General features: G+C 40.6%; 1 protein-coding gene across 27 annotated transcripts in view; it reads right to left on the bottom strand.

Annotated features, from left to right (window-relative positions):
• EIF4G3 (eukaryotic translation initiation factor 4 gamma 3) overlaps window positions 1–27,704 on the bottom strand; it is a 355,715-nt gene that overhangs the window by 18,799 nt on the left and 309,212 nt on the right. For 23 of the 27 annotated variants that reach the window (XM_069579148.1, XM_069579145.1, XM_069579124.1 and 20 more), the window contains 9 exons: window positions 26,472–26,604; window positions 23,516–23,610; window positions 21,494–21,587; window positions 20,457–20,574; window positions 18,820–19,040; window positions 16,320–16,438; window positions 11,194–11,366; window positions 1,386–1,511; window positions 183–264 (listed from right to left, as the gene is read on the bottom strand). In XM_069579148.1, the coding sequence (XP_069435249.1) occupies window positions 183–264; window positions 1,386–1,511; window positions 11,194–11,366; window positions 16,320–16,438; window positions 18,820–19,040; window positions 20,457–20,574; window positions 21,494–21,587; window positions 23,516–23,610; window positions 26,472–26,604 (1,161 nt within the window). The remainder of the gene's footprint in view (window positions 1–182; window positions 265–1,385; window positions 1,512–11,193; window positions 11,367–16,319; window positions 16,439–18,819; window positions 19,041–20,456; window positions 20,575–21,493; window positions 21,588–23,515; window positions 23,611–26,471; window positions 26,605–27,704) is intronic. The other 4 variants (XM_069579151.1, XM_069579150.1, XM_069579129.1 and 1 more) reach the window with 1 other exon arrangement.

Below are 27,704 nucleotides of genomic sequence, written 5' to 3'. Positions count from 1 at the left end.
ATATACCTTTGGAAGATACTAGACTGAACCAGAGACCTCACTCTTTTTTTTTTCCCCCCAAATAACAGAAGTTAACAGAATTACTTACACAGCGATACCCAAGTTTTTCACAGATAAACCAAGATCAAAATCATGACACTTCCTAATACACTGCTAAGTCCAATACTAAGTTTAACACTCACCATTTGTTTGCATAGAAGGTGCAATATTTCAGAAATCAAGATTCCAGCTCTTCCAACAGGAAGTAAAGGTTTGCAAAATTCTCTGTAAAAGATGCAAGTAGTGCTTAAGTACCTCTGAACAAATTTTCTGTTTTAAAAAACAGGCAAACAAAGTGTGCCAAAAGAACAGATACTGTGCAACCTAAACAATACTGGGCAGGTCCAAGCTCCAGAACATGCTCAAAGTAACAATTCTCAGCAGAAGTAGTTCTGAGACCTCTGGTTTTTATGCCTCATTGAGAAGCTGGAAGGAGGCTTTACAATTCCTGGGTTTTGCCTTCTTCTCTGTTTCAGTGACAAAAGCAATGCAATGATCAGTCTCACTTACTCTGTTTATGTAAGTTCCACTTTAAGCTGAAAGGAGAGAAGCACCTTAGGTAACAGGAAGGTGTGAAGCCTGCTTATGAAATAAGTTTAAGAAAGGAAGCTTTTCTTTAGAATATGGATGAAACAGAAAGGAACCAATTTTCCTATAGTTAAATCAGTATTTCACAAACTATGTTCCATAGTATATTAACAATTATTCCTCAAAAAAAGGATTCAACAGTCAATTAAATGAAGCGATGCTGACTGAAACAAAGCGAAATAATCTTTATCCGTTGCTCTGCTTACAGGACTGTCAGAACCTTTAATGTGCTATAACACACCTGTGGCTCTCACAGGGAGACACAAGTGTGCAGAGTGGGACTATGTGAACAGTTTCGGGAGAAACACTAGCCTACACAAGGTAGCAACAATTGCCCATTCCTGTCCAAATCTAGGAATGCCTAACAGCTCAGGTTCTTTCAAAACAACCTGAGCACGTACCATGCAGGTACCACAATCTGACAGGTTATCACGTGGAACTATAAATTCTTACAGCACTGGAGCAATGAGAGACATAAAAGCCAGATTAACACTAAGCTTCCAGGAGCAATCACTTTCCAATTACATGATTCTGAAGCCATATCTACTGTTAATGAACCACAGGGCTATTATATCCCCATCACTTCTCTAATTTAGAAAAATGTAACATTTTTATACAGAAATTAGAAGTCTTAAAGAGCCACAGGCTGGGTGTAAAAGTCTCCAAAAGCACTGAAGAAACAGCACTAAGCTAAAAGCCAGCTGGTGAGTGCTGCCAGGTTAACTAGAAATACATACAAAGAAACAAGCACAACTTACGTGATGAGTTCTCTCATGGAGATTCCGCCTTCTTTTAACATGGGAGTCACCAGTTCAGCAAGGTACAACCAAATATGCGGAATATCAATGGCCATGTCATCTGCCAATTCCAATGTTTCTGAAAAACTGGAAAAGAACAGGAAAAAATCCAAATGCAAATGTAATTGAAAGTTAAGATCAAATACATATATCAAAAACCAGTCGCTCAACAAATATCCATTAAACAACTGCTATGTCTGGTACTGCTCTAGGCATCAAGTACACAAGCTTTTGATCTCAAAGAGCTTGTATCATTGTGGGGAAGAAAACAAACAAAGACAAAAGCCTATTTGCAGACAGGGTTAATTCTCTGAAGAACAGGACCTAAGGTACCAGGATATCGCTAGAGGGTGACCAGAAAAAAACCCTGTATGGAAGTGACGTCTGAAAAACTTAATGAAAATGAGCCAGTCTCATGATGTCCTAGGGTAACAATCTAATCCCAACTATAAACAGTTCCCCATAGCTAAGTCTCATATCCTCGGAGTCGGTCAGAAGCACTGATGGAAAACTTCATGTAATACAGACCAGACGCAAAGAGAAGAAAAGACAAAAATCCTTCCTTTGAGGAGCTTACAATGGGGAAGAAAGCTCGGTGAATACAAAAGAGCCTGACAACGTTACTACATAACATCATCATTATACACGTGACAAGCTGGGCAACCTCTAAAGAAAAGCTGGTGGTTTCAGGCTTTCATGCTATGGAGTATTTCTCAACGAAAAAATACATAAATCGAATTTTTAAATATAAAATTTAGAAACATCAAATACAAAACATCAGCACAGTCTTATTTAGGCTAGAAATCATAGCTATCTATTTTAAGTATAAAAACATAATTCAAGACTGTGTTAATCATTCCAACATAGAATATATTAAAAGGTACAAAAACAAAAGTGAATTTAACTATAGGAGATATATACATAATTAAAAGGAAATACACATAATCAGCCTTGACGTACTCCTTTTCCTATTTGGAACCAGTCTGTTGTTCCATGTCCAGTTCTAACTGTTGCTTCCTGACCTGCATACAGATTTCTCAAGAGGCAGGTTAGGTGATCTGGTATTCCCGTCTCTTTCAGAATTTTCCACAGTTTCTTGTGATCCACACAGTCAAAGGCTTTGGATAGTCAATAAAGCAGAAATAGATGTTTTTCTGGAACTCTCTTGCTTTTTCCATGATCCAGCGGATGTTGGCAATTTGATCTCTGGTTCCTCTGCCTTTTCTAAAACCAGCTTAAACATCAGGGAGTTCACGGTTCACATATTGCTGAAGCCTGGCTTGGAGAATTTTGAGCATTACTTTACTAACATGTGAGATGAGTGCAACTGTGCGGTAGTTTGAGCATTCTTTGGCATTGCCTTTCTTTGGAATTGGAATGAAAACGGACCTTTTCCAGTCCTGTGGCCACTGCTGAGTTTTCCAAATATGCTGGCATAGTGAGTGCAGCACTTTCACAGCATCATCTTTCAGGATTTGAAATAGCTCAACTGGAATTCCATCACCTCCACTAGCTTTGTTCATAGTGATTCTTTCTAAAGCCCACTTGCCTTCACATTTCAGGATGTCTGGCTCTAGATTAGTGATCACATCATCATGATTATCTTGGTCGTGAAGATCTTTTTTGTACAGTTCTTTGTGTATTCTTGCCACCTCTTCTTAATATCTTCTGCTTCTGTTAGGTCCAGACCATTTCTTTCCTTTTTCAAGCCCGTCTTTGCATGAAATGTTCCCTTGGTATCTCTAATTTTCTTGATGAGATCTCTAGTCTTTCCCATTCTGTTGTTTTCTTCTATTTCTTTGCATTGATTGCTGAAGAAGGCTTTCTTGTCTCTTCTTGCTATCCTCGGGAACTCTGGATTCAGATGCTTATATCTTTCCTTTTCTCCTTTGCTTTTTGCCTCTCCTTTTCACAGCTATTTGTAACTTATATGGAGAGTACATCATGAGAAACTCTGGGCTGGAAGAAACACAAGCTGGAATCAAGATTGCCGGGAGAAATATCAATCACCTCAGATATGCAGATGACACCACCCTTATGGCAGAAAGTGAAGAGGAACTAAAAAGCCTCTTGATGAAAGTGAAAGAGCAGAGTGAAAAAGTTGGCTTCAAGCTCACCATTCAGAAAACGAAGATCACAGGATCTGGTCCCATCACTTCACGGGAAATAGATGGGGAAACAGTAGAAACAGTGTCAGACTTTATTTTTTTGGGCTCCAAAATCACTACAGATGGTGACTGCAGCCATGAAATTAAAAAAGACACTTACTCCTTGGAAGAAAAGTTATGACCAATCTAGATAGTATATTCAAAAGCAGAGACATTAGTTTGCCGACTAAGGTCCGTCTAGTCAAGGCTATGGTTTTTCCTGTGGTCATGTACGGATGTGAGAGTTGGACTGTGAAGAAGGCTGAGCGCCAAAGAATTGATGCTTTTGAACTGTGATGTTGGAGAAGACTCTTGAGAGTCCCTTGGACTGCAAGGAGATCCAACCAGTCCATTCTGAAGGAGATCAACCCTGGGATTTATTTGGAAGGAATGATGCTAAAGCTGAAGCTCCAGTACTTTGGCCACCTCATGCGAAGAGTTGACTTATTGGAAAAGACTGTGATGCTGTGAGGGATTGGGGGCAGGAGGAGAAGGGGACGACAGAGGATGAGATGGCTGGATGGCATCCCTGACTCGATGGATGTGAGTCTGAGTGAACTCTGGGAGATGGTGATGGACAGGGAGGCCTGGCGTGCTCCGATTCATGGGGTCGCAAAGAGTCGGACACGACTGAGCGACTGAACTGAACTGAACTGACACATAATCAGAAGGGTGTATGAATCGAGGAGTCAAGGGCAGGTGGTATCCTTTCAGATCTCACCATACATAAAAAATATGTGCTTTTTCACTGCAATTCCAGTTTCTAGCCAGAGTATGCCCTTCTTTTTACCTACCTGAGAGAGCTACACATCACTAAAATTTTTCACTTAAAAAGAGGTACCACTGCAAAGCAGGGTCACTTTACTGAAGGTGTCATTTCAAAACAGTTGGCAGCTCAGCCACATTATCTAACTCTGGGCTTCATGAATCCTGAATGGCAATATTGTGACCTCACAGCTTGCAATTATTTGACACCAATTTGCTATAAACAGACTCTTGACTGTTCGCTCATTATGTACGCTTCCAGCTTGGTTAGTGTGCCAACGATGGAACATAATCTGGCCGGGCTCCAGGATTTCTAGATTAATTACATGTAATGCCTCTTCATGTTTCATGGTTTAGTGGTATAAACTTGCCTAATGGGCTCATGAGACAATCGCAGCAGTCCTGGTCTTGAAGCAGTGTGTCTAAACTGTTCTTTTCATCTCATATGACAACTAAAAGATACTCATATTCTTGCCCCAGTTGTCTACTTGTTGATTAGTCAGTTTACCATGGTACAGTCTGCAGAACACCATCACCGATCAAATCCATACTGATGATAAAAAACATAGGTGGCTGAACACACGGTATCTGAAGCAAAAGCTCATAAGCGGCTTATTAAGTTTACTATTCCTAAATCCTTTTGTACGATTTTAAAAGAAAAATCCTACAGCCCCGTGTGCAGAAGCTGCTTGATGATTATCTCTGTGTCTTTGGACTACTACTTAGCCTGTAACAGTGCCTTGCCTAACATATTTTCTGCTGGCTGAATAAATGAAATAAAGTTACAGCACAGCCTTGCTTCGTGGTATATAGTGACCACCACACCCACTAAACTGCACTCTGGGAGGTCTACCAATGGGACTTTGAACATCCCTCACCCCATTTCAACTACAGAAACTCTATTTTTACTTATTTTATATATTGCAATCCTAAAATTTAGTTGAAGAAAGCAATAAATATTAAAAGTTAGAAATATATTTTTTAATTTTAATTTTTTAATGCAGTAAAGTTCTGATTAGACATCTGCTAAAAGGCAAAATAATCTACCATCACTGGAAATTATCTTGTCAGGCAGCATCTTCCATAATTTTGCATTATGATAACTTTAATAAAAATATAAATCTGACTGTAGATAATCAAAGAAGAAACAGTGAAGACATCTCAAAATTAAGCTGGTCTGAAATTATTACCCTGATCATTAGAGAATCTAACTACACGTAAAACAAAGAAATAAATAAAAAGATAAGACCCTTCTTATATTCCAGTACCATTTTCAAAGAATACCACAGAAAAAGACTATTGCCTCACCTATGAGAGCAAATGGGGCCTTCACTTGCTGAGAAGCACCTCTACAATTCTGCATGTAGAACTTAGTCTGCTTGCCCACTTAGACTCCGAACAGTGTCTTTTACCAAAGTAGAATTGCCTTAAGTGGCAAGAAAAGTTCCAAGAGTAGTCAAGGAGAAGATAAGAATTTCCTTCCCAATAAGCATCTCCAAAAGTAAAATATTAATATAATGAGATTCCTTGAAGGGCAAATATTTTGGGTATCTAGTCAACTTCAACCTTTGTCCTGCTTTTCACTTATTACATTTTCATTTGTTCAAAACACTTTCAAAGAGATTCCAGTTTCATGGTGAACAGTGAGCTACATTCAACTACCTTTACCAGACAGTTTTTAGAAGTTTCCTGAGGCCATGATATTAAATGACTGTACCACATTATCTGAAATGAATCTACCTACATAATAATGTGCTCACCTACCCACATATCTGATTAGCATCATAGAGTATTTAGATCCAAGGTGTGAAAATTCCAAGGGGATGGTTTGATCTTGTGGAAATGTTTTACATACATCAACTACTATGCTCAAAGTTGATAAAACATCTTTTAAAAAAACTGCAAAGGATCTAACCTTTGTTTATAAGTCACCTGACACAGAGAGGTTATCTGAAACATCTGTCTAGTCTATCTTACTCTTCAAGTAGCAATGTATGCTTTGGGCAGCTGTAGGAGAAACTACATACAGGGGACTGGAATGCAAAGCAGGACGTCAAGAAACACCTGGGGTAGGCAAATCTGGCCTTGGAATATGGAATGAAGCAGGGCAAAGGCTAACAAGAGTTTTGCCAAGAGAATGCACTGGTCATAGCAAACACCCTCTTCCAACAACACAAGGGAAGACTCTACACATGGACATCACCAGATGGTCAACACCAAAATCAGACTGATTATATTCTTTGCAGCCAAAGGTGGAGAAGTTCTATACAGTCAGCAAAAACGAGACCGGGAGCTGACTGTGGCTCAGATCATGAACTCGTTATTGCCAAATTCAGACTTATATGGAAGAAAGTAGGGAAAACTGCTAGACCATTCAGGTATGACCTAAATCAAATCCCTTATGATTATACAGTGGAGGTGAGAAACAGATTTAAGGGACTAGATCTGATAGACAGAGTGCCTGATGAACTATGGACGGAGGTTCATGACAGTGTACAAGAGACAGGGATCAAGACCATCCCCATGGAAAAGAAATGCAAAAAAGCAAAATGGCTGTCTGGGGAGGCCTTACAAATAGCTGTGAAAAGAAGAGAAGCGAAAAGCAAAGGAGAAAAGGAAAGATATAAGCATCTGAATCCAGAGTTCCAAAGAATAGCAAGGAGAGATAAGAAAGCCTTTCTCAGCAATCAATGCAAAGAAGTAGAGGAAAACAACAGAATGGGAAAGACAAGAGATCTCATCAAGAAAATTAGAGATACCAAGGGAACATTTCATGCAAAGACGGGCTTGAAAAAGGAAAGAAATGGTGTGGACCTAACAGAAGCAGAAGATATTAAGAAGAGGTGGCAAGAATACACAGAATTGTATGAAAAAGGTCTTCACGTCCAAGATGATCACGATGGTGTGATCACTCACCTAGAGCCAGACATTCTGGAATGTGAAGTCAAGTGGGCCTTAGAAAGTGTAACTATGAACAAAGCTAGTGGAGGTGATGGAATTCCAGTGGCGCTATTTCAAATCCTGAAAGATGATGCTGTGAAAGTGCTGCACTCAATATGCCAGCAAATTTGGAAAACTCAGCAGTGGCCACAGGACTGGAAAAGGTCCGTTTTCATTCCAATTCCAAAGAAAGGCAATGCCAAAGAATGCTCAAACTACCGCACAGTTGCACTCATCTCACATGCTAGTAAAGTAATGCTCAAAATTCTCTAAGCCAGGCTTCAGCAATACATGAACAGTGAACTCCCTGATGTTTAAGCTGGTTTTAGAAAAGGCAGAGGAACCAGAGATCAAATTGCCAACATCCGCTGGATCATGGAAAAAGCAAGAGAGTTCCAGGAAAACATCTATTCTCATTTACTGACTATGCCAAAGCCTTTGACTGTGTGGATCACAATAAACTGTGGAAAATTCTGAAAGAGATGGGAATACCAGACCACCTGACCTGCTTCTTGAGAAACCTATATGTAGGTCAGGAAGCAACAGTTAGAACTGGACATGGAACAACAGGCTGGTTCCAAATAGGAAAAGGAGTATGTCAAGGCTATATATTGTCATCTTGCTTATTGAACTTATATGCCGAGTACATCATGAGAAACTCTGGGCTGGAAGAAACACAAGCTGGAATCAAGATTGCCGGGAGAAATATCAATAACCTCAGATATGCAGATGACACCACTCTTATGGCAGAAAGTGAAGAGGAACTAAAAAGCCTCTTGATGAAGGTGAAAGTGGAGAGTGAAAAAGTTGGCTTAAAGCTCAACATTCAGAAAATGAAGATCATGGCATCTGGTCCCATCACTTCATGGGAAGTAGATGGGGAAACAGTGGAAGCAGTATCAGACTTTATTTTTTGGGGCTCCAAAATTACTGCAGATGGTGATTGCAGCCTTGAAATTAAAAGACACTTACTCCTTAGAAGGAAAGTTATGACTAACCTAGATAGCATATTCAAAAGCAGAGACATTACTTTGCCAACAAAGGTCTGTCTAGTCAAGGCTATGGTTTTTCCAGTGGTCAAGTATGGATGTGAGAGTTGGACTGTGAAGAAAGCTGAGTGCCGAAGAATTGATGCTTTTGAACTGTGGTGTTGGAGAAGACTTGAAAGTCCCTTGGATTCCAAGGAGATACAACCAGTCCCTTCTAAAGAAGATCAGTCTGGGTGTTCTTTGGACGGACTGATGCTAAAGCTGAAACTCCAATACTTTGGCCACCTCATGCGAAGAGTTGACTCACTGAAAAAGATTCCGATGCTGGGAGAGATTGGGGGCAGGAGGAGAAGGGGACGACAGAGGATGAGATGGCTGGATGGCATCACCAACTCAATGGACATGAGTTTGAGTGAACTCCGGGAGTTGGTGATGGACAGGGAGGCCTGGCGTGCTGCGATTCATGGGGTCGCAGAGTGGGACAGGACCAAGCCACTGGACTGAACTGAGGAGAAACCGCAGATTAAAAGTTGGCTGATCAGGGCCCAGTAAATTTGGAGGTCTTCTTTTTTATTTTCCAGAATCATCACTGGCTTGGGAAACTAGGCAGAAACAGCTTTAATTGTTCACAAAGCATTGTGCTAGTGACTCAGTTGTGTCTGACTATTTGCAACTTCATGGACCATCAGGCTCCTCTGTTCAAAGGATTTTACAGGCAAGAATATTGGAGTGGGTTGCCATTTCCTTCTCCAGAGGATTTTCCCAACCCAGGTATCAAACCCAGGGCTCCCACATTGCAGACAGATGCTTTCCTGTCTGAGCCACCAGGGAAGCCACAATTGCTCAGAAGTTGGCATTTAAGCAGTATCAGCATCCAGAAAGCTGACCCTGCTGCTCCCCTCACAATGCTGACTAAGGACAGAGATCTTTGGATACTGGGACAAAAAGAGATAGCAGACAGGGCATTTCAGTGGCTCCAATGAAATGGCTTCTCTGGACAATATGATCTATTTATAACTTAGGTTTCAGAAGTAATTGGGAAATTATGATTCAGTGTGCAAGAAGGCTCTTTGTGGATATTAACATGGGGCTATCTCTTAGTTCCACCTTAGAAAAAATTGCCAGACCTTTTCATTTAGGAAGGAACAGGGATCCATCTAGGGGTCTTATCTAAGGATAGCCTGATTAGGTCTCACTAAGTGTCAAAAACTAGGCCTGAAGCTGCTGCGTTATCACGAGCTGCAGAAGAAGCAGGGACAGAGAAAGCTGAGGCAGCCTGAGACACAGGTGTGTCCCCTTTCGGCCTGTATGGAATGTGGACACCGTGTCTGGACGTGGTAACGTTTCCTCAGGGAAATGGAAATGTTTGAGATAGCCTGGAAACCAAGCTAGCACCTCACAAGTTCAACCAAGGTCACTGAGGCTAGAACGCACTCTGTGAGGGCTTTTCAGGGATGAACCAACTTCTGAGTATAGTTTGAAGAAAGACAGAAAATGGTAACTGGTAATGTAGCATTTTCAAAATTTTCTGGTGAATATATCATAATATCTGGGCAAAAAGCAAATATATATAAATTAACATAATAGTTATTAAAACTATAGTTCCAAGTTGGCTAGGGGCAGAACTCAATTTGTGAGGCTGTAAATACTCTCATTTGCTCTTATTATTTATACTGGTTGGCTACTGGAGTGAGGGGGCCAAAGTTTCTTACTAAGTTAATTGAGTCAGATGGCCTTAATCTAGTCAAGTCACTGAATAAAGAGAAATCTAACTTATTGATGAAGTATAACTTTTTAATGATTCTAGGAACAAATATACATCTTCTGGGACTCTGAGGACAATGCCATTATTCCTCACAGAAATCAAATGAATAGTTATTCTTAGGCATATTCAACCCTGGGATTTAATAATTATACTATTCTAAGAGGTTGGCCATATCTGAGAGATATATGTGGTATTTCATCATGCCCATTTAATTTACAAGACCACAAAAAAGATCGGCAAAAAAAGAGATTTTAAAAAATGAGAGAAATAATTTAAACAATGCAGAAGTCTTCCTGACATCCCACTCACAGAGCACTCACCCTGAATGAGATGGAAGGGTTACCTCATCTGACATTGACCCTACAGGTCTCAGTTCCTCTTCTCTCACAGAATGGGTACCTGTCAGCTCTGGCTGTGGTTCTGTGTTTACATTTGCATGACATGGCTCCTAAAACAATTTTTTTTAAACAATATGCAATTTCACTTTAAATATTGATTTTAAAACATAAGCCTGGGCAAGATTCTGTGATTGTACCACAAAGAACCTGATCTATGCATTCATCTGTGGATGATCACAAAGATAACCAGATTCTGATGACAGGATTTAACACAAGTCACAGCCAAACTTCATCAACTCAGCCATCAAGAGAAATCACAATGAAACCAACCTGAAATAAACCTAATCATTAACAACTTGGGAGTTATATATGCTTCTATTGGGGTAGAGTGGACAGACAAGCATTTCTTGGCCAAAATCAACCATGGTTTAGTGAAAGGATGAAGCTTTTTTGGTTTAATTTTCCAGAATTTTTCTCACAAAGGAAAGCTTTTTTCTCAGGGTTTACATGTAGGCTGATGAGGAGCTCCGAGTTTGTTGGTGGTTAAGAGGGTCTGTTATTGCATCACAATATGTGTCTATCTACAATTAGATACAGAAAATCAGAAGATAAACACTAATCAGAAAATAACCACTAGCACAATCTATCAAATGCCATCATATCAACCAACATACATGCTGTCAATATAATACACACCGACATATTATGGCAGATACAATTTTAACCTATGGAAACTGCTAAATACTTAAAAAGTTATGTACTCTTAAAATTAACTACTATGAAAGAGCCTAGTAACTGAATACTACTGTTGAGTAGGATACTGACCCTTTGAAAAAGTCCTGTTTGCTGAGCTTTTCTGACTGTACCAGCTGATACAGTAACTGGCCCATGTGATCCCGGGTGATCTGGCTCCTTTCCAGGGTGGACTCCACTCCTGTCCTTACGAACACATGTTGCAGGCCCTGGGCATTCAGCTCTTCCACACACTGCATGGCTTCCTGTTCAAATAGCAAATAAAAGCTTACTCCAAAATAAGGATCGAATTGCCAGAGTGTTAAAATAAGTTTAAAAACATTTACTTATGACAAAATTGGTAGAAAAGAGCAAGATAGTTTTCATATATACAAATAGCTAAACATTAACACAGCTCAGTAAAATGCAGGATAATATGGGCAATATTATTAGGCATATTTAAAAATAAAAGTGCATCTTTATAAGGCTAACGTGCTTAGCTTAACATCTTAAAGATCACTCAAAAGACCAGAGCCAAAAATGTCTATTTTTACACAACATGGATCTATATTATGATCATTCAGAAACTTGAAATGGTATATTATGAAATAATATTTAAACAGAAATTCATGTCAAGATTCAAAGGCCTTAATGAGAAAACTGAGGTAATTCTGTCTCAATATGTAATATTTGCAAAATCTTCAAAGAAAAATGTCTTCCTTTTATAGTAAAGTTGACATGGTTAGCTGAAGTACTAAAAATCTTTTAGGAAGATCTTGGGATGTGGGGCTTTTAGACTGGCTTACCACGGGATGACCTGGCTAGGTCAGTATCGCTGTTCTGGACAATAAAAGCCTGGCAGCAGGGTCACCCAATCACCAATACAGCAGTGTGCCTCCCTGACCTCAGCTACCTCAACTTGTCTGAGTCCAAAATCCTGTGATTCTACATCTGACGAGAGCAGTTCTTGTGATGGGGAAGATGCATGTGAGAAGGGCAGCCTCCTGACAGAAGCAGCGAGTGAGGCAGGTCTAGGTGTCTTCACCACTGTTTATCTCCTCTCTATTAAGTTATTTAACAACTCCTCCCATGTCACTTTTTATCTAAAATATTTTCAAACTGTAGAGAAATTAAAGAGTAATAAAATGTACACTGACAAACCTTTACTGCAATTTAGATTAATCAATTGCTGGTTTTCTTATATCTGTATCTAAGAAATTCAACATTCACACAGTAACATCAACTAAATAGCTGATATAGTACATACTGGAATTGCCACAACTGTCCCAAAATGTCCAATATAGCTTTTTCGTTGTTCTAGGATCCAACTGAAAACCCAACGTCACACGTCATGATGTCTCTATACTCTTGCTTTTGGCCGCGCTGCCCAGCTTGCAGGATCTTAGTTTTCCAGCTAGGGCTCAAACCCTGGGTCCTAGCAGTGAAGGGGCCAAGTTCCAAACACTGAACCATCAAGGAATTCTCTCTTTAGATTCCTTTAATACAAGTCAATCTTTTCTCTCTTCTTTGCGTTTTCATGACACTGGCACTTTTAAGACAACTGTCACGTAAAACTGTTTCTTACATACACTTTTACCCAATCAGTCTGTCTGTTTCCAGCCCCATCTGCATCTCACGCACATTCATCGAATGCTAAGTAAGTTACCACCCATCCTTCTAGCTTCCAGAATGGTGCTGCTTTCTACAGCTTATGCTTTTTATCCTTGTGGCGTTTTACCTCCTTTTAATCCTACCATCATCATTATAAAGCCTTTTCAGGAGAGAGTAAAAATGAAAGCAAATACTCAGTGCTCAGTATTATATCTGAAGTGATTGTCTTCCAATGAGAATTTAGTCACTGCGTCTGCATACTGGGCCAACTACCCATATCACGGAACTACTACTGCGGAGCTTCTAAGTTCACAGCAGTTCATAATCTTACCCTTCTCCCTAGTTTCTAATGTTTTGTTTTTTGTTTTTGACCTCTAACCTGAAATGACACCTCCTAGAATCCCTGTGACTGCCCAATCACTGACTGCCCAATCACTGGTTAGCACACCATCTAATCTTACTTCTTTGCACTGAAACACTTTCTTTTCGTAGAAGCTGCTTATTTAGTTATTACCTATTTTTAGGACAGCTTTGTCTGCATCACCCACTAGAACATGAGCTCTGTAAAAGGCCCATAAAAACAGATTATGTTGTTCACTACATATACTACAATATTTACAAGAAGTATTCCTTACAATGGGCTTCCCTGGTAGCTCAGCTGGTAAAGAACTTGTCTGCAATGCAGGAAACTCCGGTTTGATTCCTGGTTCGGGAAGATCCTCTGGAGAAGGGATAGGCTACCCACTCCAGTATTCTTGGGCTTCCCTGGTGGCTCAGACAGTAAAGAATCTGCCTGCAACATGGGAGACCTGGGTTCAACCCCTGGGTTGGGAAGATCCTCTGGAGGAGGGCACAGCAACTCACTTCAGTATTCTTGCCTGGAGAATCCCCATGGACAGAGGAGCCTGGCAGGCTAGGGTCCATGGGGTCGCAATGAGTTGGACACAATTGAGCCAATAAAACACACGCATGCATTCCTTAATGTGGGTGACACATTTCAGGTGCTCAACATACAGACCTCACAAAGGCTAAAAACACAAGGTGTGGAGTCAGACAAATATGTTTGAACACTGATTCTGCCACTTACTTGCTATTGTGTGAGTTCAAGAATGTTACTTAATCTCTCAGCTTTGACTTCCTATCACAAAGTTACTGTGAGGACTGCATAAAATATATATAAGCACTTGGCATGTTGCCAAACACAAAACAACAGCTCAATAAATACTCATTTGTAATACTGTTAACTACAGCACCTACTAAAATGTTACAGAAAATTCTTCCTTACAATGAGCTCTGCAATAAGCCTTTAGCATGACATGAAAGTGAAGGCGCTCAGTTGTGTCCGACTCTTTGTGACCCCATGGACTATAGCTTACCAGGCTTCTCCCTCCATGGGATTTTCCAGGCAAGAGTACTGGAGTGGGTTGCCATTTCCTTCTCCAGGGGATCTTCCCGACCCAGGGATCGAACCCTGGTCTCCAAAAGGTAGGAAGAAAAAGTATGGCTTCTGCTCTGAAGCTGGAAGCTTGGATTTGAATCCTGAGTCTGCCATTTATCCGACAGAAATAAGTATGACCTAGAGCAAGTTATGTTACACCTTTGCACCTCAGCTTTCTTGTCTATTTTTCAATTTTATTTTACTTTTAATTAGAGGATAATTACTTTACAAAATTGTGATGGCTTCTGCCATACATCAACATGAATCAGCCAGAGGTATACATATGCCCCCTTCCCCTTGCACCTCTAGCTGTGTTAGGGGCTTCCCTGGTGGCTCAGACAGTTTAAAAAGCTGTGCTGCCAATTTATAAGGAATCTAACAAATCACAATATATGAAGTCTGTTCTTTGGATTATTCCAGCTAGTGTTCTTATTTTTGCTGCATTTTCAAGAGGTTCTGAAAAGTACTCTAACTTGCTCATGAGCAAAATCTTCCTATTTCTAAATTTTGGACAATTTCAGTAAGCTTTTACCGAAGCAAAAGTAGTTAATATATCTGACAAATAATTTTAACAGATAAGCCTTTGATGACCCCAGATCCCTAAACCAGGTCCCATTATATGATCTCTCCTAAGAAGCACAAGCTGGAATCAAGATTGCTGCAAGAAATATCAATAACCTCAGATATGCAGATGACACCACCCTTAAGGCAGAAAGTGAAGAGGAACTAAAAAGCCTCTTGATAAGAATGAAAGAGGAGAGTGAAAAAGTTGGCCTAAAGCTCAACATTCAGAAAACAAAGATCATGGCATCTGGTCCCATCACTTCATGATGTGAAGTGGGGAAACAGTAGAAACAGTGTCCGACTTTATTTTTCTGGGCTCCAAAATCACTGCAGATGGTGACTGCAGCCATGAAATTAAAAGATGCATACTCCTTGGAAGCAAAGTTATGACCAACCTAGATAGCATGTTGAAAAGCAGAGACATTACTTTGCCAACAAAGGTCCGTCTAGTCAAGGCTATGGTTTTTCCAGTAGTCATGTATGGATGTGAGAGTTGGACTGTGAAGAAAGCTGAGTGCTGAAGAATTGATGCTTTTGAACTGTGATGTTGGAGAAGACTCTTGAGAGTCCCTTGGACTGGAAGGAGATCCAACCAGCCCATTCTAAAGGAGATCAGCCCTGGATGTTCTTTGGAAGGACTGATGCTAAAGCTGAAACTCCAGTACTTTGGGCACCTCATGCAAAGAGTTGACTCATTGGAAAAAGACTCTGATGCTGGGAGGGATTGAGGGTAGAGGAAAAGGGGACGATGGAGGATGAGATGGCTGGATGGCACCAACGACTCGATGGACGTGAGTCTGAGTGAACTCTGGGAGATGGTGATGGACAGGGAGGCCTGGCGTGCTGCAATTCATGGGGTCACAAAGAGTCAGACAGGACTGAGTGACTGAAGTGAACTGAAGATCCTACAGGTCTCCTAGCATTTATTTTAACTACAATTGAACACTTTGTGGACTTTATCTGTTCATGATCTATCTCTAACTTAAGACTACAAGGCTCATGAAGTCAGGCAGTATGTGTACCTTACTCACTGCTATCTTAAAATGAAGATCAAGGAGAAGATTAAGGTTAAAGAATGGCAAGCTGAAAGCTATATCTTGAAATGTTTCACTCAGGCTGTCTGACTCTGGCACATTACTCTTTGGTGCCTCAGTGTTTCCACTTATGAAGTAAAGAAAAATAATGTCAGCTGTACTTTAAAGTTACTGTGAGAATGTTGATAAAATGACAGGTAATATAAGGAGCCAGGAATTCCTCATAATGATAATGTGTTGTTTTTGTTCATTAACATCAAAGTAAATTTGGTTATTCTGCAGTGGGGATGGATTGATACCCGCTCTCCCTCTCTGCCAGTTGATCTTGTGAACTACAGTATCACTATAAAAGAGCATACTCGGTAGGAATGCATCAGTTCCTGAATTGAACTGAATGTATCAATTCAGTTGTGCAAACTGAATTGTGCAGGGCTGGGATTACTCACTCTAGGTCTCATCAGTTCACAATAACTGATCTAGACCAGAACCAAGTTACACTGTCCCCTGTGAAGTTACACTGCCCCCTATCACAGGCCTTTCTGTGCTGTTGCTTTCTAAAAATTTTTGTTTACCTTAAAATCATTAATGTGGAGAAACTCATCAATGATAGATTTGGACTTCCTCTCCATCTCTTCCTCTGACAATGCAGGCTTGTCAGAGGCTGATGTTGCTGGAATTTCTGGTTTTGTCACTAGTGAGGATAAAAAAGTGAGAAAGGAAAAATGACAAAAATTATCATTAAAATGGTAGAATTATGGTTGATAATATTTGTGTGCTGTTACATTGTTTTGTTTTTAGTAAAGGCATTAAAACAGATACCAATTTGACAAAGCAAGCCACCTAAAAGTAGAATACAGAAACATTATTTTAGAATACACACATACTAAATAACTTCATAATCCACAACAGCTACAAGGGATTGAGATATTGATAAATTTTTATAATTAGCACTTTTTTGTTCCTTTTTTTAAAAAAATCAAGGTATGGTTGATTTACAGAATATTATTTACAGTATTATATTAGCTTCAGGTACACAACACACTGATGGAACACTCTTCTAGAGTATACTGCATTTCCTTTCTGTATTTTGATTGCTCTCCACTGCTTCAAATATGGAGGGCACACAAGGCCCGCTCAGTCGCACAGGCGTGCACAGAGCTACAGCCACACTGGCTTTGGCAGTTGCTTGAATACGCCATGGTTCCACCGACGAATACTTTGTTCATGATGCTCCTCCTGTATGGAATGCTCTATCTCTGCCCCTCGCCTATCCCTCCCTGCAAACCTGTTTTAACTCCTCTTTCCTTCAGATCCGAGGGAAGCCTTCTCTAACATCCCCCTGAGTCTGTTAAGTAAGTACTCTCTTATAACTATGTTTCTTTCATAGCATTTTTCTCATTTTGTACTTCTATACTGTTGTGGTCCATGTGAGGGTTGGAAAAGAATTTCCAGACATTGAGGCAGGAGAGGAGAATAAAGTTTATTAGAGCGGGAGACGCTGTTAGAACAGCAGGCCAGCTCAAGAAGAACTGACCTTTAACAGTGGTCCTTAGTCCACTTTTATACCCAGGGTACAAGGAGTGGGCTAGGGGTCTTGTGGGTCATTTGCTGATTGGATGAGGCACGTATCCTTGGTGGGGGAAGAGTAAGGCAGATAACTTCTCCCTATGGGGTAGGAGGGGAGACAGGCGATACTTCTCAGGAGGACCTGAAATCTGTTAGTAGTTACACCATGGGGGAGGGAAGGACACTAAGGGTCTGGTTTTTCTGTTCCTGCATTCCGAGACCTTCCTCGGTTTTATCTGCTCTTTCGATCCTTGGGTCACCACATGTATCATCTTTCATGGGGTTATTTGATAAACTTCTCGACCCAGGAGACAGAAGACCAAGAGCAGGGACTGGTGCCCAGAAGTCACGAGGTGCTCAGGTGCATGCGGCAAATGAACAAATGACCAGACAGTAAACGTGCAGAGGGCAGCTGTGCTACAGCGTCCAGTACACGCCAGGCGTTTCTCATACCCTATCTTGTTAGGCTCCCAAACCACCCAGCATGCAGAAGGAGGCCACACATCCTTAAAACTGAAAGATCTGAAGTCCTCATCAGTCGGGAAAACTTATTTCAATTTGCCTGTGAAATCCATTTAGAAACTACAGTTAAGAGACATAATTTAAATAGTGAAACAAAACTGAAAGCTAGGAAAATGTTATAAAACAACCAGCATTACTTCAGGATTAAGATTTAAAACTTTTTCATCACTGTCATTATCATCATTAAGACATCTAATACCTTTTTGCAAACTTTGTATTTACCAAGTAATGTTCCAAGTATTTACATGTTATTATCACTTTTAACCTTCACAATAACTCTACAGAATTAGTACGCTTATCCCCATATAAGAGATGATGAAACTGAAAATCAGATAGGTTAAACACATGAGGAAGTTTTTAGAGCACTACCTGAGTTGGTCCTCTAAGCACAAACATGCTCAACATGTACAAAACCCACAGAGGTTCCAAGATGAAGGTAATGAAAGGCCATCGGATACTTTCTCTTTGGTTTGCCCTGTGGTGGGCGCAACTGTTTCAGGATTTTCATACATGTGAGGGGCTGTACAAAGGATACCTTGGAGAAGGGAGGCTACCACCCACTCCAGTATTCTGGCCTAGAGAATTCCATGGACTGTATAGTCCATGGGGCTGCAGAGTCAGACAGGACTGAGCGACTTTCACTTTCACTTTTCACAAAGGATACACACCCTAATGTACATGGGGGTACAATTTAGGGACTTTGGGAGAAATTCATATTGCTCAAGATACAGCAAAAGGACCTCATCTTCATTGCTTTTAATAGTGAAAGGGGAAAATTTACAAACTGCTGAACCACGGGATACCTGGGGAATGAGAACCGTAAGATTAGGAAGATATCCTCTAACTTTTAAAGCACTGGCTTGTGCGCTGTTAACATGTATTGATTCAGAAAATCTACTAGGGCACAAAGTCTCCTTGTCCTTTTCGCCGCCCAAATTTAAGGCCCCAGTCTTCACCTGTCCCTGTTTACACAGAGCCCCTCACCTGGCTCCCGGGTCCTGCTCCGCTCTGCCTCAGCGCTGCTCCGCTCCACGTCCATGCCTCCTGTGAGCTGCTTCACGGTCTCCAGCATCTCCCTCCGCTGCTCCTCCTGAGACTGATTGTCTAACAGGTCTTTACTGCTGCCGCCCCTCATGAAAGTGTTCGGCCGGGCTGCTGCAGACGGGAGGGGCTTGTCATTCTTCTCCCTGCCCGTGCTTCCACGACTTAAAAGACAAAACAACACTTCTCAAAATAAAGACCACCTCCATTCCCTCTATGTTCAAATTATAAAACAACACCAAGACGTTCTAAAAGTATGCAGGAGAACTTTTCACAGATAACTTTAGATGTATGAGGCACCAATTACACGCCAAAGTGTAATTATTTACATAAACAAGTAAAATCAGTGCTTTAATGAGATTAAGATGTGCTTTAGCTTTTCCTTAAATGTTAAAGGGATACCACTTGAAAATTTTAAATGCCAATGGCAATTCCTTGTTTAAATTTTAAAAAATCTTTTAAGAAGAAAGACAGTGATGAGTGTTTGAGCTAAGTGAGCGAAAGGGAAACAAAGTACCAAAATAATATGGTTTTATTGTCTTACAAACTTGACAATGATATTTATTCAGAAATTTCAAATACATGGAAAATATTTGAGGACCAAGTCATGGAAAATTTTTGAACAGCCCAAATCACACACTACTTTCATTTTAGGAGAGAATCTTCCTGTCTTCCCACTCTTCTCTCAGACAATTCTAACCAGCGGGGCAAATAGGTCCTCAGCCCAAGAGAGATCAGCAACGGTAAATTTAAAAAGAGAAAAGGAAGACCTAGAGGCAAGGCAATGGTCTAATCACTATGCAGGAACAGACACTCCTCAAAAAGCACAGCCTTCGGGGGACATTTATAGCAGGGCAAAGAGCCACAAACACCTCAGTAGCACAGCTGATGCTCAGTGACAATCTAGGTTATTGTTTAAAAGTTCACCAGTGCTGCATTTTGTTTCAGAAGCCAAAGGAATAGTAATACAGCTTAGAAAACCCACCTAGTCACATTAATTTATAATAATAAAAAGCAGAAGTTTGCGAGGTTAAAGAAACTGTCCCAAAGGCGCTTACATCCAAACATTTCATTCTGTCACTATACTACAGGTTCTCATCCACTCTCTGTAAACTAGCCAATGGAACACCTGACTATACGAACCCTACAAACATGAAAGGAGAAAGACAGCAGAATACACAGCAGTGAAAAATAAAAGCCAAGCTCAAATGCAACTGCAAGAGCAGTGTGACAGAGAAAAACACGGGTGGGCGGTCGGGCCCTTCCACGCAGCTTGAGGGCCGCAGCTGAGGGCGCTGGTTGCTCTGGAGCACCTGCACCTCGCCTCGGGGAGCCCTGACACAAGCTCCCGGGGCTCCTCAGCTGCGCCTGGCTTTCTGAGCGGAGCAAGCTACTGCATATCCCTTCCACCTCATCTGAACACTCTAACTTCCTTATCTTGGAGGAAATCAACTTTACTGATGAAACGAATCTACCCATAGGGATTATCATCAGAGAGAGAGTGAGTCTTGTGTCAGACAGACAACCAGCCAGCCAGCCTGACAAGCAGGCCAATCTTTATTAATGTGCAGACTGCTTACCTAGTTAAGGTCCGCCGGGAATCAAACTCCAGAGGTGTGGATGATGTAGACCCTGAAGGTGCTGGAGGTTGCAAAGCAGAGAATCTGTTTAAACTGGAAGCACTTGATCTTAAGGCATCTATAGATATTAAGGAGTGAGAGAAAGATACAAATCACATGACTAAAATGCAGCTTCTAATTGATCTGCCTTCGTGGGGAAGGGCCTGAGGCTAGGCATTTCTAACAAGCCTAACCAGCTGATGCCAATCTCCTAGTCCGCAGACCATACGCTTAGAAGCACAGTGTTAGAAGGATTTTGTAGGTAAAAAAGAATTTAGAAATATTTATTCATTACAACTATTTGCTCCTTTAAAAATATAACTAAATTATCCTAAGTAGGGCATGGGAATGGTAAATAGGGGAAGAAAGAAGGCAAGGGAAACCAAAAGAAAATACTTCACTTAAAAAATGCTGTGATGTCACTTACGTAAATGTATGGATGTGAGTCTAAGTGAATAATTTAAAAGAAAAAAGGTCAAAATCATGTAATAGAAGGGAAATATGGGAAGGAGGTTAACAATGAAGTTTAAATTGTTATGATCTAAGTAAGTCAGTCCTAAAGTCAAATCTCTCAAAATCTACTTCTGACACAGATTTGGAAAAAATATTTTAATCTAATTCTTTTTTCTTTCACAACACCCTAAAGTTAAATGCTTCTGGGTAATAATATTATTTTTCTCAGCAATATGAGTTTCCATTTTAATCTGGAGTCCCAGTAACTTTTCTAATTATATTGAATTTGTAAAAAGCAAAAAAACCCCAAAGGAATCAAACAGATTAAAGTTTTAAGTAGTCTTTGAATTAAAAAAAAACAACAACTTGTTTTAGACATTCAAAATACCTAAGGATCCATACTGAGGAGGAAAGCCTCAATTATGTTAAGAGTGGGACACCAATAAATCTAGGCTTGATTAGTTTATAGATCTTGCGCTAAAACGTACGCTTGTGAAACGACTGCAGAACGCCAGCTTCCGGAGAAAAGAACTCTCCACACTTACCGGTCTCGCTCGCCTTTGCTCCACCACTGCTGCCTTTTCCCCAGCTGCCCAACTGCGCTTTAGGTACCAGCTGAATTTTCTCATCAATTGTGGGCTGCAACGTAAGGGATCACAAGTCAACAGTAGGAACTATTCTAGAAGAATAGTTTATCTTCTCTTTTTTCCCCCCAGTGCAATAAAATCAATTTCAGCAACAAAATTTTGCTTGGAATGCCCATATACAAAACATAAGTTGGAACTGTTCCCATTCCTCTGGCCCTGGAAGAACTCTTTGGAATCCTGTGTCCACAAAATACAGCTGGAAACCACTGGCCTGGAGAATGCATTCAGATCCTCAAAGATGGTATGCCAATCTGCTAAGCAGTTTCTAATGATGTCCCTCTTACAATGCCCAGGGATTTTAAAGTGGAAAAAAAAAAAGGAATATACAAATATTACAAAATTAACTCATTAATCTTTTCAAGTGACTGTTAGGAAACAGGTCAAAAGACCCAAAGATTTCACATTTTAGCAAAGCCTAAAATAGGTTGGGGCAGGGAAGGAGAGGTGAGATAGGTGCATGGTTCAGTAACGGCGAACAAGAGAAAAGAGAGGAACATGTTAGATGGACAGTTCGAGTGCCTGATAGCTCTCAGACTTAACTCTCCCAGCACAACTTCAGTACAAATGCACAGAGTACCTCATAAAATCCACACCACCACACAAACGCTGTAAGGCAGATCCTCATGAGAAAGGTGTTACTACGTTCTGACAGTGCTGCTTGCTGTATGTAGTTAACAGTGAATCTCCCTAATGGTTTTGAGCTTCTAGTATTTATATAGAGTACCAACAGTATAACTAACTGAATACACACATTTATTTTAATTTATATATTTTTAAAAATATTAAGGAAATAATGTTGTAGGCTTAATACCAACAATTCCTTTTTATAGCACCCATGCACAGAAACAATTTTTTAAAACACAGACAAATGATTTTAGTTAAAACTGTCTCTTGCTGGAAATGGAAGTGGATGGGAATCAAGTTGTATTCAGCAATGGAATTCCTTCTTTGGGACATAAACAACTGGAAGAATGTACCAGAGTCTTAGAAAACAGGATCCTAGCTGATACATCAAGAGAGACCCAGAGAGGGAATGCTTCATCCTGAAGCAATGCTTTGACAAAACTGTAAGGATGCAAACAACACAGCTCATCTTCTATTTGATATCTTCACTGTGAGCTTTAGACTGTCTTTAGTATCCTCCTGGCAGGCTGCTAATTTCACATCTATGGAAAGTGTATGACGAGTGAAGATCAAACCACACTTGCAAGTAGTCTGCAAAACCCAGTGGGCTGTGGAAGTTTCCACTTTTACAAAAAATGTAATTCCACTTTCTCTATGTTCTCCAGGGTTCTCTTCACTCTACATATAGTGATCAACTTCTACTGCTCAAAACATATGCCAGGAGAAAATTCTTTCCTCTTACTGCCCATGGACTCTCAAGAGAAGGAAGTGAAGTGAAGTGATGGTCCAGTAAATTTTTATTACAGAATAATTTCTGGTAGGTCTTCTGTGATTTCTTTTATGCCTTAGATACAGCAAACCATTCATTCCTTTCATGGTCAAACTTAAAAAGGGGGGGGGAGGAAAATAAAAAACAAACTTAAAAAGGCACTTTCTCCTTCCTTAGAGCTAAGGATACAATGCATAAAAGCTTACAATTTATTATGGCTTCTCAAGAACTTTCGTTACCATCTCTCTTATACTAAGTATCTCATACCTTTAAGAATTAACCTAGTCAATTTAATAAGCCTTAGTAAATAATCTAGTCCTTCTTAGTTAACACTCATACAAATAAAAAGGACTAATTCCAGGACAACTAGGTAAGAATACGCTTACTAAGGCTGCCCTGCAGAAATGCATCTGTAATAAAAAACAACTACCCGGTAAAATGTGTAATATGGCTATTTCATGTGAGAAGTAATTTTGAGAGTTATGTTCTTGAGACTATTTGAAGTTGTTCTTAAACGTCACACTCACCTTAGTGATTTTCAGAAATTTTGAGGGGTCCAATACCCGACTATTCTTGGCCCCTTGAACAGTGTTCCACCCACCTTCATCCACTCTCTGGACACCTGCAGGAAAAACAGAGTGAGCCAGACTCTCATCTGTCTCAAATCAGTTTGACAATGAAAGAGTGAGCAATCTTTTCAACTCAGCAGCTCCAATCAAAACCCAGGAAAAAGACAAAAGAAACTGTGAAAGAATTGCTGACAGTCTCCTTACCACCCACAATGTGAAAATTTCAACTAGAAGCACTCTACTGGTATTCATCTCTCATAAAACATTACTGACCTGGCAGAAACCAACTCATAGAAATGAACAAGGATTTAGTGCTAGACTAATCCTCCCTAAGGGAGGGCCAAATCTAATGTGTATAGAGTTAATGATGAGAATACTTTGGGAGAAATAAGATGGAAATAATTTATTCCAAAGTTTATTTCACTTAATGATGTTATAAGACACACTATGGTTTGATCATTCCCTTAAAACCTGCTTCTCCAAACTTTCAGGCCCTGAGAGGCAGAAAACCGTGACTCCTCTTTCTCACACGTTGCACTTGTCAGCAAATCTTGTCAGTTCAATCTTTTCAATATATTCAGCATCTAGCCCTCTTCTAACCACTACTAACACCACAAATTTGGTTAAGCCAACAATAAGCCTCAACTGGTATAAAAACATCACTACTGGCTTCCCGCTTTCATCCTCACCATTTATCATCATGGCAGCTAGTGTGGCTCTAGTAAATTATGAGTCAGGTCTTGTCACTTCTTTGCTCAAAATGCTTCTGTTATCTATTTCACTGTGAGAATAAGACAGACTCCTTATAAATGGTTTATCTACTCTAAGTAATCTGGCCCCTGCCTCTCAGACCCCATCTCCTACCACTCTCCCCCCATAACCTTTGCTCTAGCCACACTGACCTTTTTGCTGATGCTTGAAAAGGCTGCTTCAGGGCATTTGTATTTACTGTCTCCTTTTCCTAAAACCCACTTCCCCAGATAGCCACATGAATTAACTCCTTCCCTTACTTCATTCAGTCTTTGCTCAAACAACACCAACTTAAATAGGCTTCCCAATCTTCCTAATATAGAACTGCAACCTCTCTACTCATCAAACCTTGCATTCCTACTCCTTCTCTGTTTTAGTTTTCCTATAGAACATATCTGCCAAACTTATATATTTAAGTATTTGTTCCCCTCTGTTCCTCCTAAGATGTGAGCTTCAGGAAGTAATGGACTTTGTCTCTCTTGTTATGTGACAAGCACTCAATAAATATTTACTGAATGAAAGACCACCAAACTGTCTGTCTAAAAGCTTTTTCAATCCTCACATGCTTCTTGATTTTCTCTTTGCTAAGTGATACTAATGGTCATGAACACCCTTGATTATTCCTTGCTCCTGGGGAATGGAAAAGTACACTCTCTTCCCTGGTGGAGTCATCTCTCAGAACTTCACTGAGTATACAGTGTCTCTGATAAATACCAGGTCATAGCTGTTGAATATTTAGTCAGTGTCAGTTGCTATGCTGAACACTTTGCCTATCTCATTTCAGCCTCACACAAATCCTAGGTACTATTATTCGATCAATTTTATAGATTAAGTGACTTGCGCAAGGTCACGGAGCTAGGATGCAGGAGAGCTGAAACTCACACCAAGACAGTCTGGCTCGAGTCTACGCCCTCAACCTTGATACTAATATGACCTGTTCACCATCTGAGCACGTCATAGCACAGTGGACAAAACGAGCATTCCCATTTGGATGTCATCTCAGAAGAAACAATCTTATAAGAAAAACGATCATTTCCTTTCCTTTCTGGAAAAAGTTTCCTTTCAATGTTCCTAAACTGAGTCAACAGAATTTTCTATTTTCTCAGGTGTAAAATGCTTACTATTTCACCTTTTTTTCTTTTCTTCCTTTTTATTTTTATCACTACCAAGTTTTAACCTCCTTCCACATAGGATTTCAACTGACAACAGTGTTTCTGAGTTTGGTATACCCTTTGATTCATCGTGTGACAAGCAATGTGGTCACTGCTGTTCAGTTGCTAAGTTGTGTCTGACTTGGTGTGAACCCATGGACTTACACTGCGCTAGGCCTCCCTGTCCTTCACTATCTCCCAGAGTTTGCTCAAACCCATGCGCATTGAGTTGGTGATGCCATCCAGCCATCCCATCCTCTGCCGCCCCCTTCCCCTCCTGCCCTCAGTCACTCCCAGCATCAGCGTCTTCTCCAGGGAGCAGCAGACCCCTTTTATTGACATGTACCCAGCCCATCATCAAGCCTTTGCTCAAAAGCACGCGGCGGCTCCTCAGTGTCGGCTCAAGCCCAACTTCCTGATTTGGGTCCACTCTTCTCGGATTTTTTCAGTCCTTCTCAACACTTAAATTTTACTCTAATCAGGCTTATTTATTCTTCTTTACAGTATATATTTACTTTAATTTCATGACTATAATTTTTCCATCCCTTCCAAATATTGGCCATCTACCAGTGCACAGTTCAAGTGCCCCTTTCCTCCAGGTTGCTATCCTGCCTGTTCTGAATTTTAACAGCCTGAGTGGAGAATACATTTCATAACTGATAGTATCTTCCGTTTGCTTGAAAACATTCCCTTTATTAGTGCTGGCTTCCAGAGGGAAGGAGCTGTATCTTCTACTTCTTTTCATATCCCTCACCTATACTGAGTATACAGAAGATGCTCAATAAAGCCTTGTTGCTTGCTGACTTTGGAGTAATCAAAGGAATACTACGTGCTTCCCACATTCTCTGTTTTTACACAACCAGTCTCCAGGTGATGCTGTTTCACTTGCCACTCACCGTTCTGTTCTCTGGGTCAGTCTTTCTGCTCTCATCTCACACCTGAGTGTGGAATTCTCAACATATCCATCCCTCAAGCCCCTGAGCTCCCTAGCGCCCGGCAGACCCACCCCTCACCTGGTCGTCTCTTCTCTTTGGTCATGAGTTGCTGGACCTTCCTCTGCTCTTCCTGTTCTTCTATTTTAGCTTCTTTGTGAATCTGCTCAATAGTTTTAGGCCCCTGATCTGCTCGTCGTGATACCCAATTACACTATAAAAGGAGAAAACCAGGATGTCAGCCAGATAACTAAAAATAGAAAGGAAACTTCAGAAAAATCGGTTTCTTCCTTTCACTGCCAGAAAGGCATAGCATACACGTAAACCTGGCGCTACAGCAGGCTCAGCCACCTCACAGATGGCTCTGTGTGCAGTTCAGATGCAGTGCTGAACACTGAAATCTGCCTCAGCCACTGAGTCACTCTATACAGAAGCCAACGGATAGAAATACAGAGTGAAAGAATGGCCCAACTATCTACCTACCTACCTATCTAGCCACCTATCTGTACATTTTATCATTTCGCACTTTCCAAAGGAGAGAGAAGAGGAATCAATAAAGATCAGGACTTCTGGCCTTGACGCTGCCAGATATATTGCTACTCAGTTCACACCACACTCCGCTGGGGTTCTAAATCGAGGATGACTAGCATTTTCCTTCCTCGCATATGGAGGTTGTGGTATCTATACAAAATGCTCTAAGCTCTAGCTCTAGTTATCCTCTCCACTAAGAGTAAGACAAGCTGTCTCCTTCAAGTTACACTTCTCCCATTCCTTCCCTTCTGAGCTATAGTCTCAATATCTGATACAAATATGAGTGACTGAAGGAAGAGGCGGAGCAATTTTTAACATTTACTTATATTAGTTTGAGGCAAGAATGGCAAATAGATTTAAATCGCATTCAAAATTCTGATCAACTGGAAGTGACTTTGTTAATAAGGATCCTGAGGTCACGTCTCAGCTTAGTAAGATAAAGAGCCATCGTCAATGCTGCCTGGTCTGAGGGCAGGGCAGGGTACAGAGGGGGACCTATATTCACTTCCTCTAGCTTAGGGTCAGTGGCAGTGTATTTCCTCTTGGAGTTGAAAAAGGTGGTAGTGGTAAAAACTATACTTAGCATGACAAAGGAGGGAAAAAAAGCAGCAGAACAAGAGAGTATACAGGAAAAACAATAGAGAGGAAAACATCTACATCTCCTGGGAGCTGGGCACATACATAACCACTGAATCTTTATAACACACCTGCAAGGCAGACAATGTCACCACTTCAGAGATTAAAATGTAAGGCTCGGGGAAGAGAAATACATTTATTTTGAAG

Source organism: Ovis canadensis, chromosome 2 (genome assembly GCF_042477335.2).
Source record: "Ovis canadensis isolate MfBH-ARS-UI-01 breed Bighorn chromosome 2, ARS-UI_OviCan_v2, whole genome shotgun sequence".
Lineage (NCBI taxonomy): Eukaryota > Metazoa > Chordata > Mammalia > Artiodactyla > Bovidae > Ovis > Ovis canadensis.
This window is presented reverse-complemented; position numbering and strand designations above follow the sequence as displayed.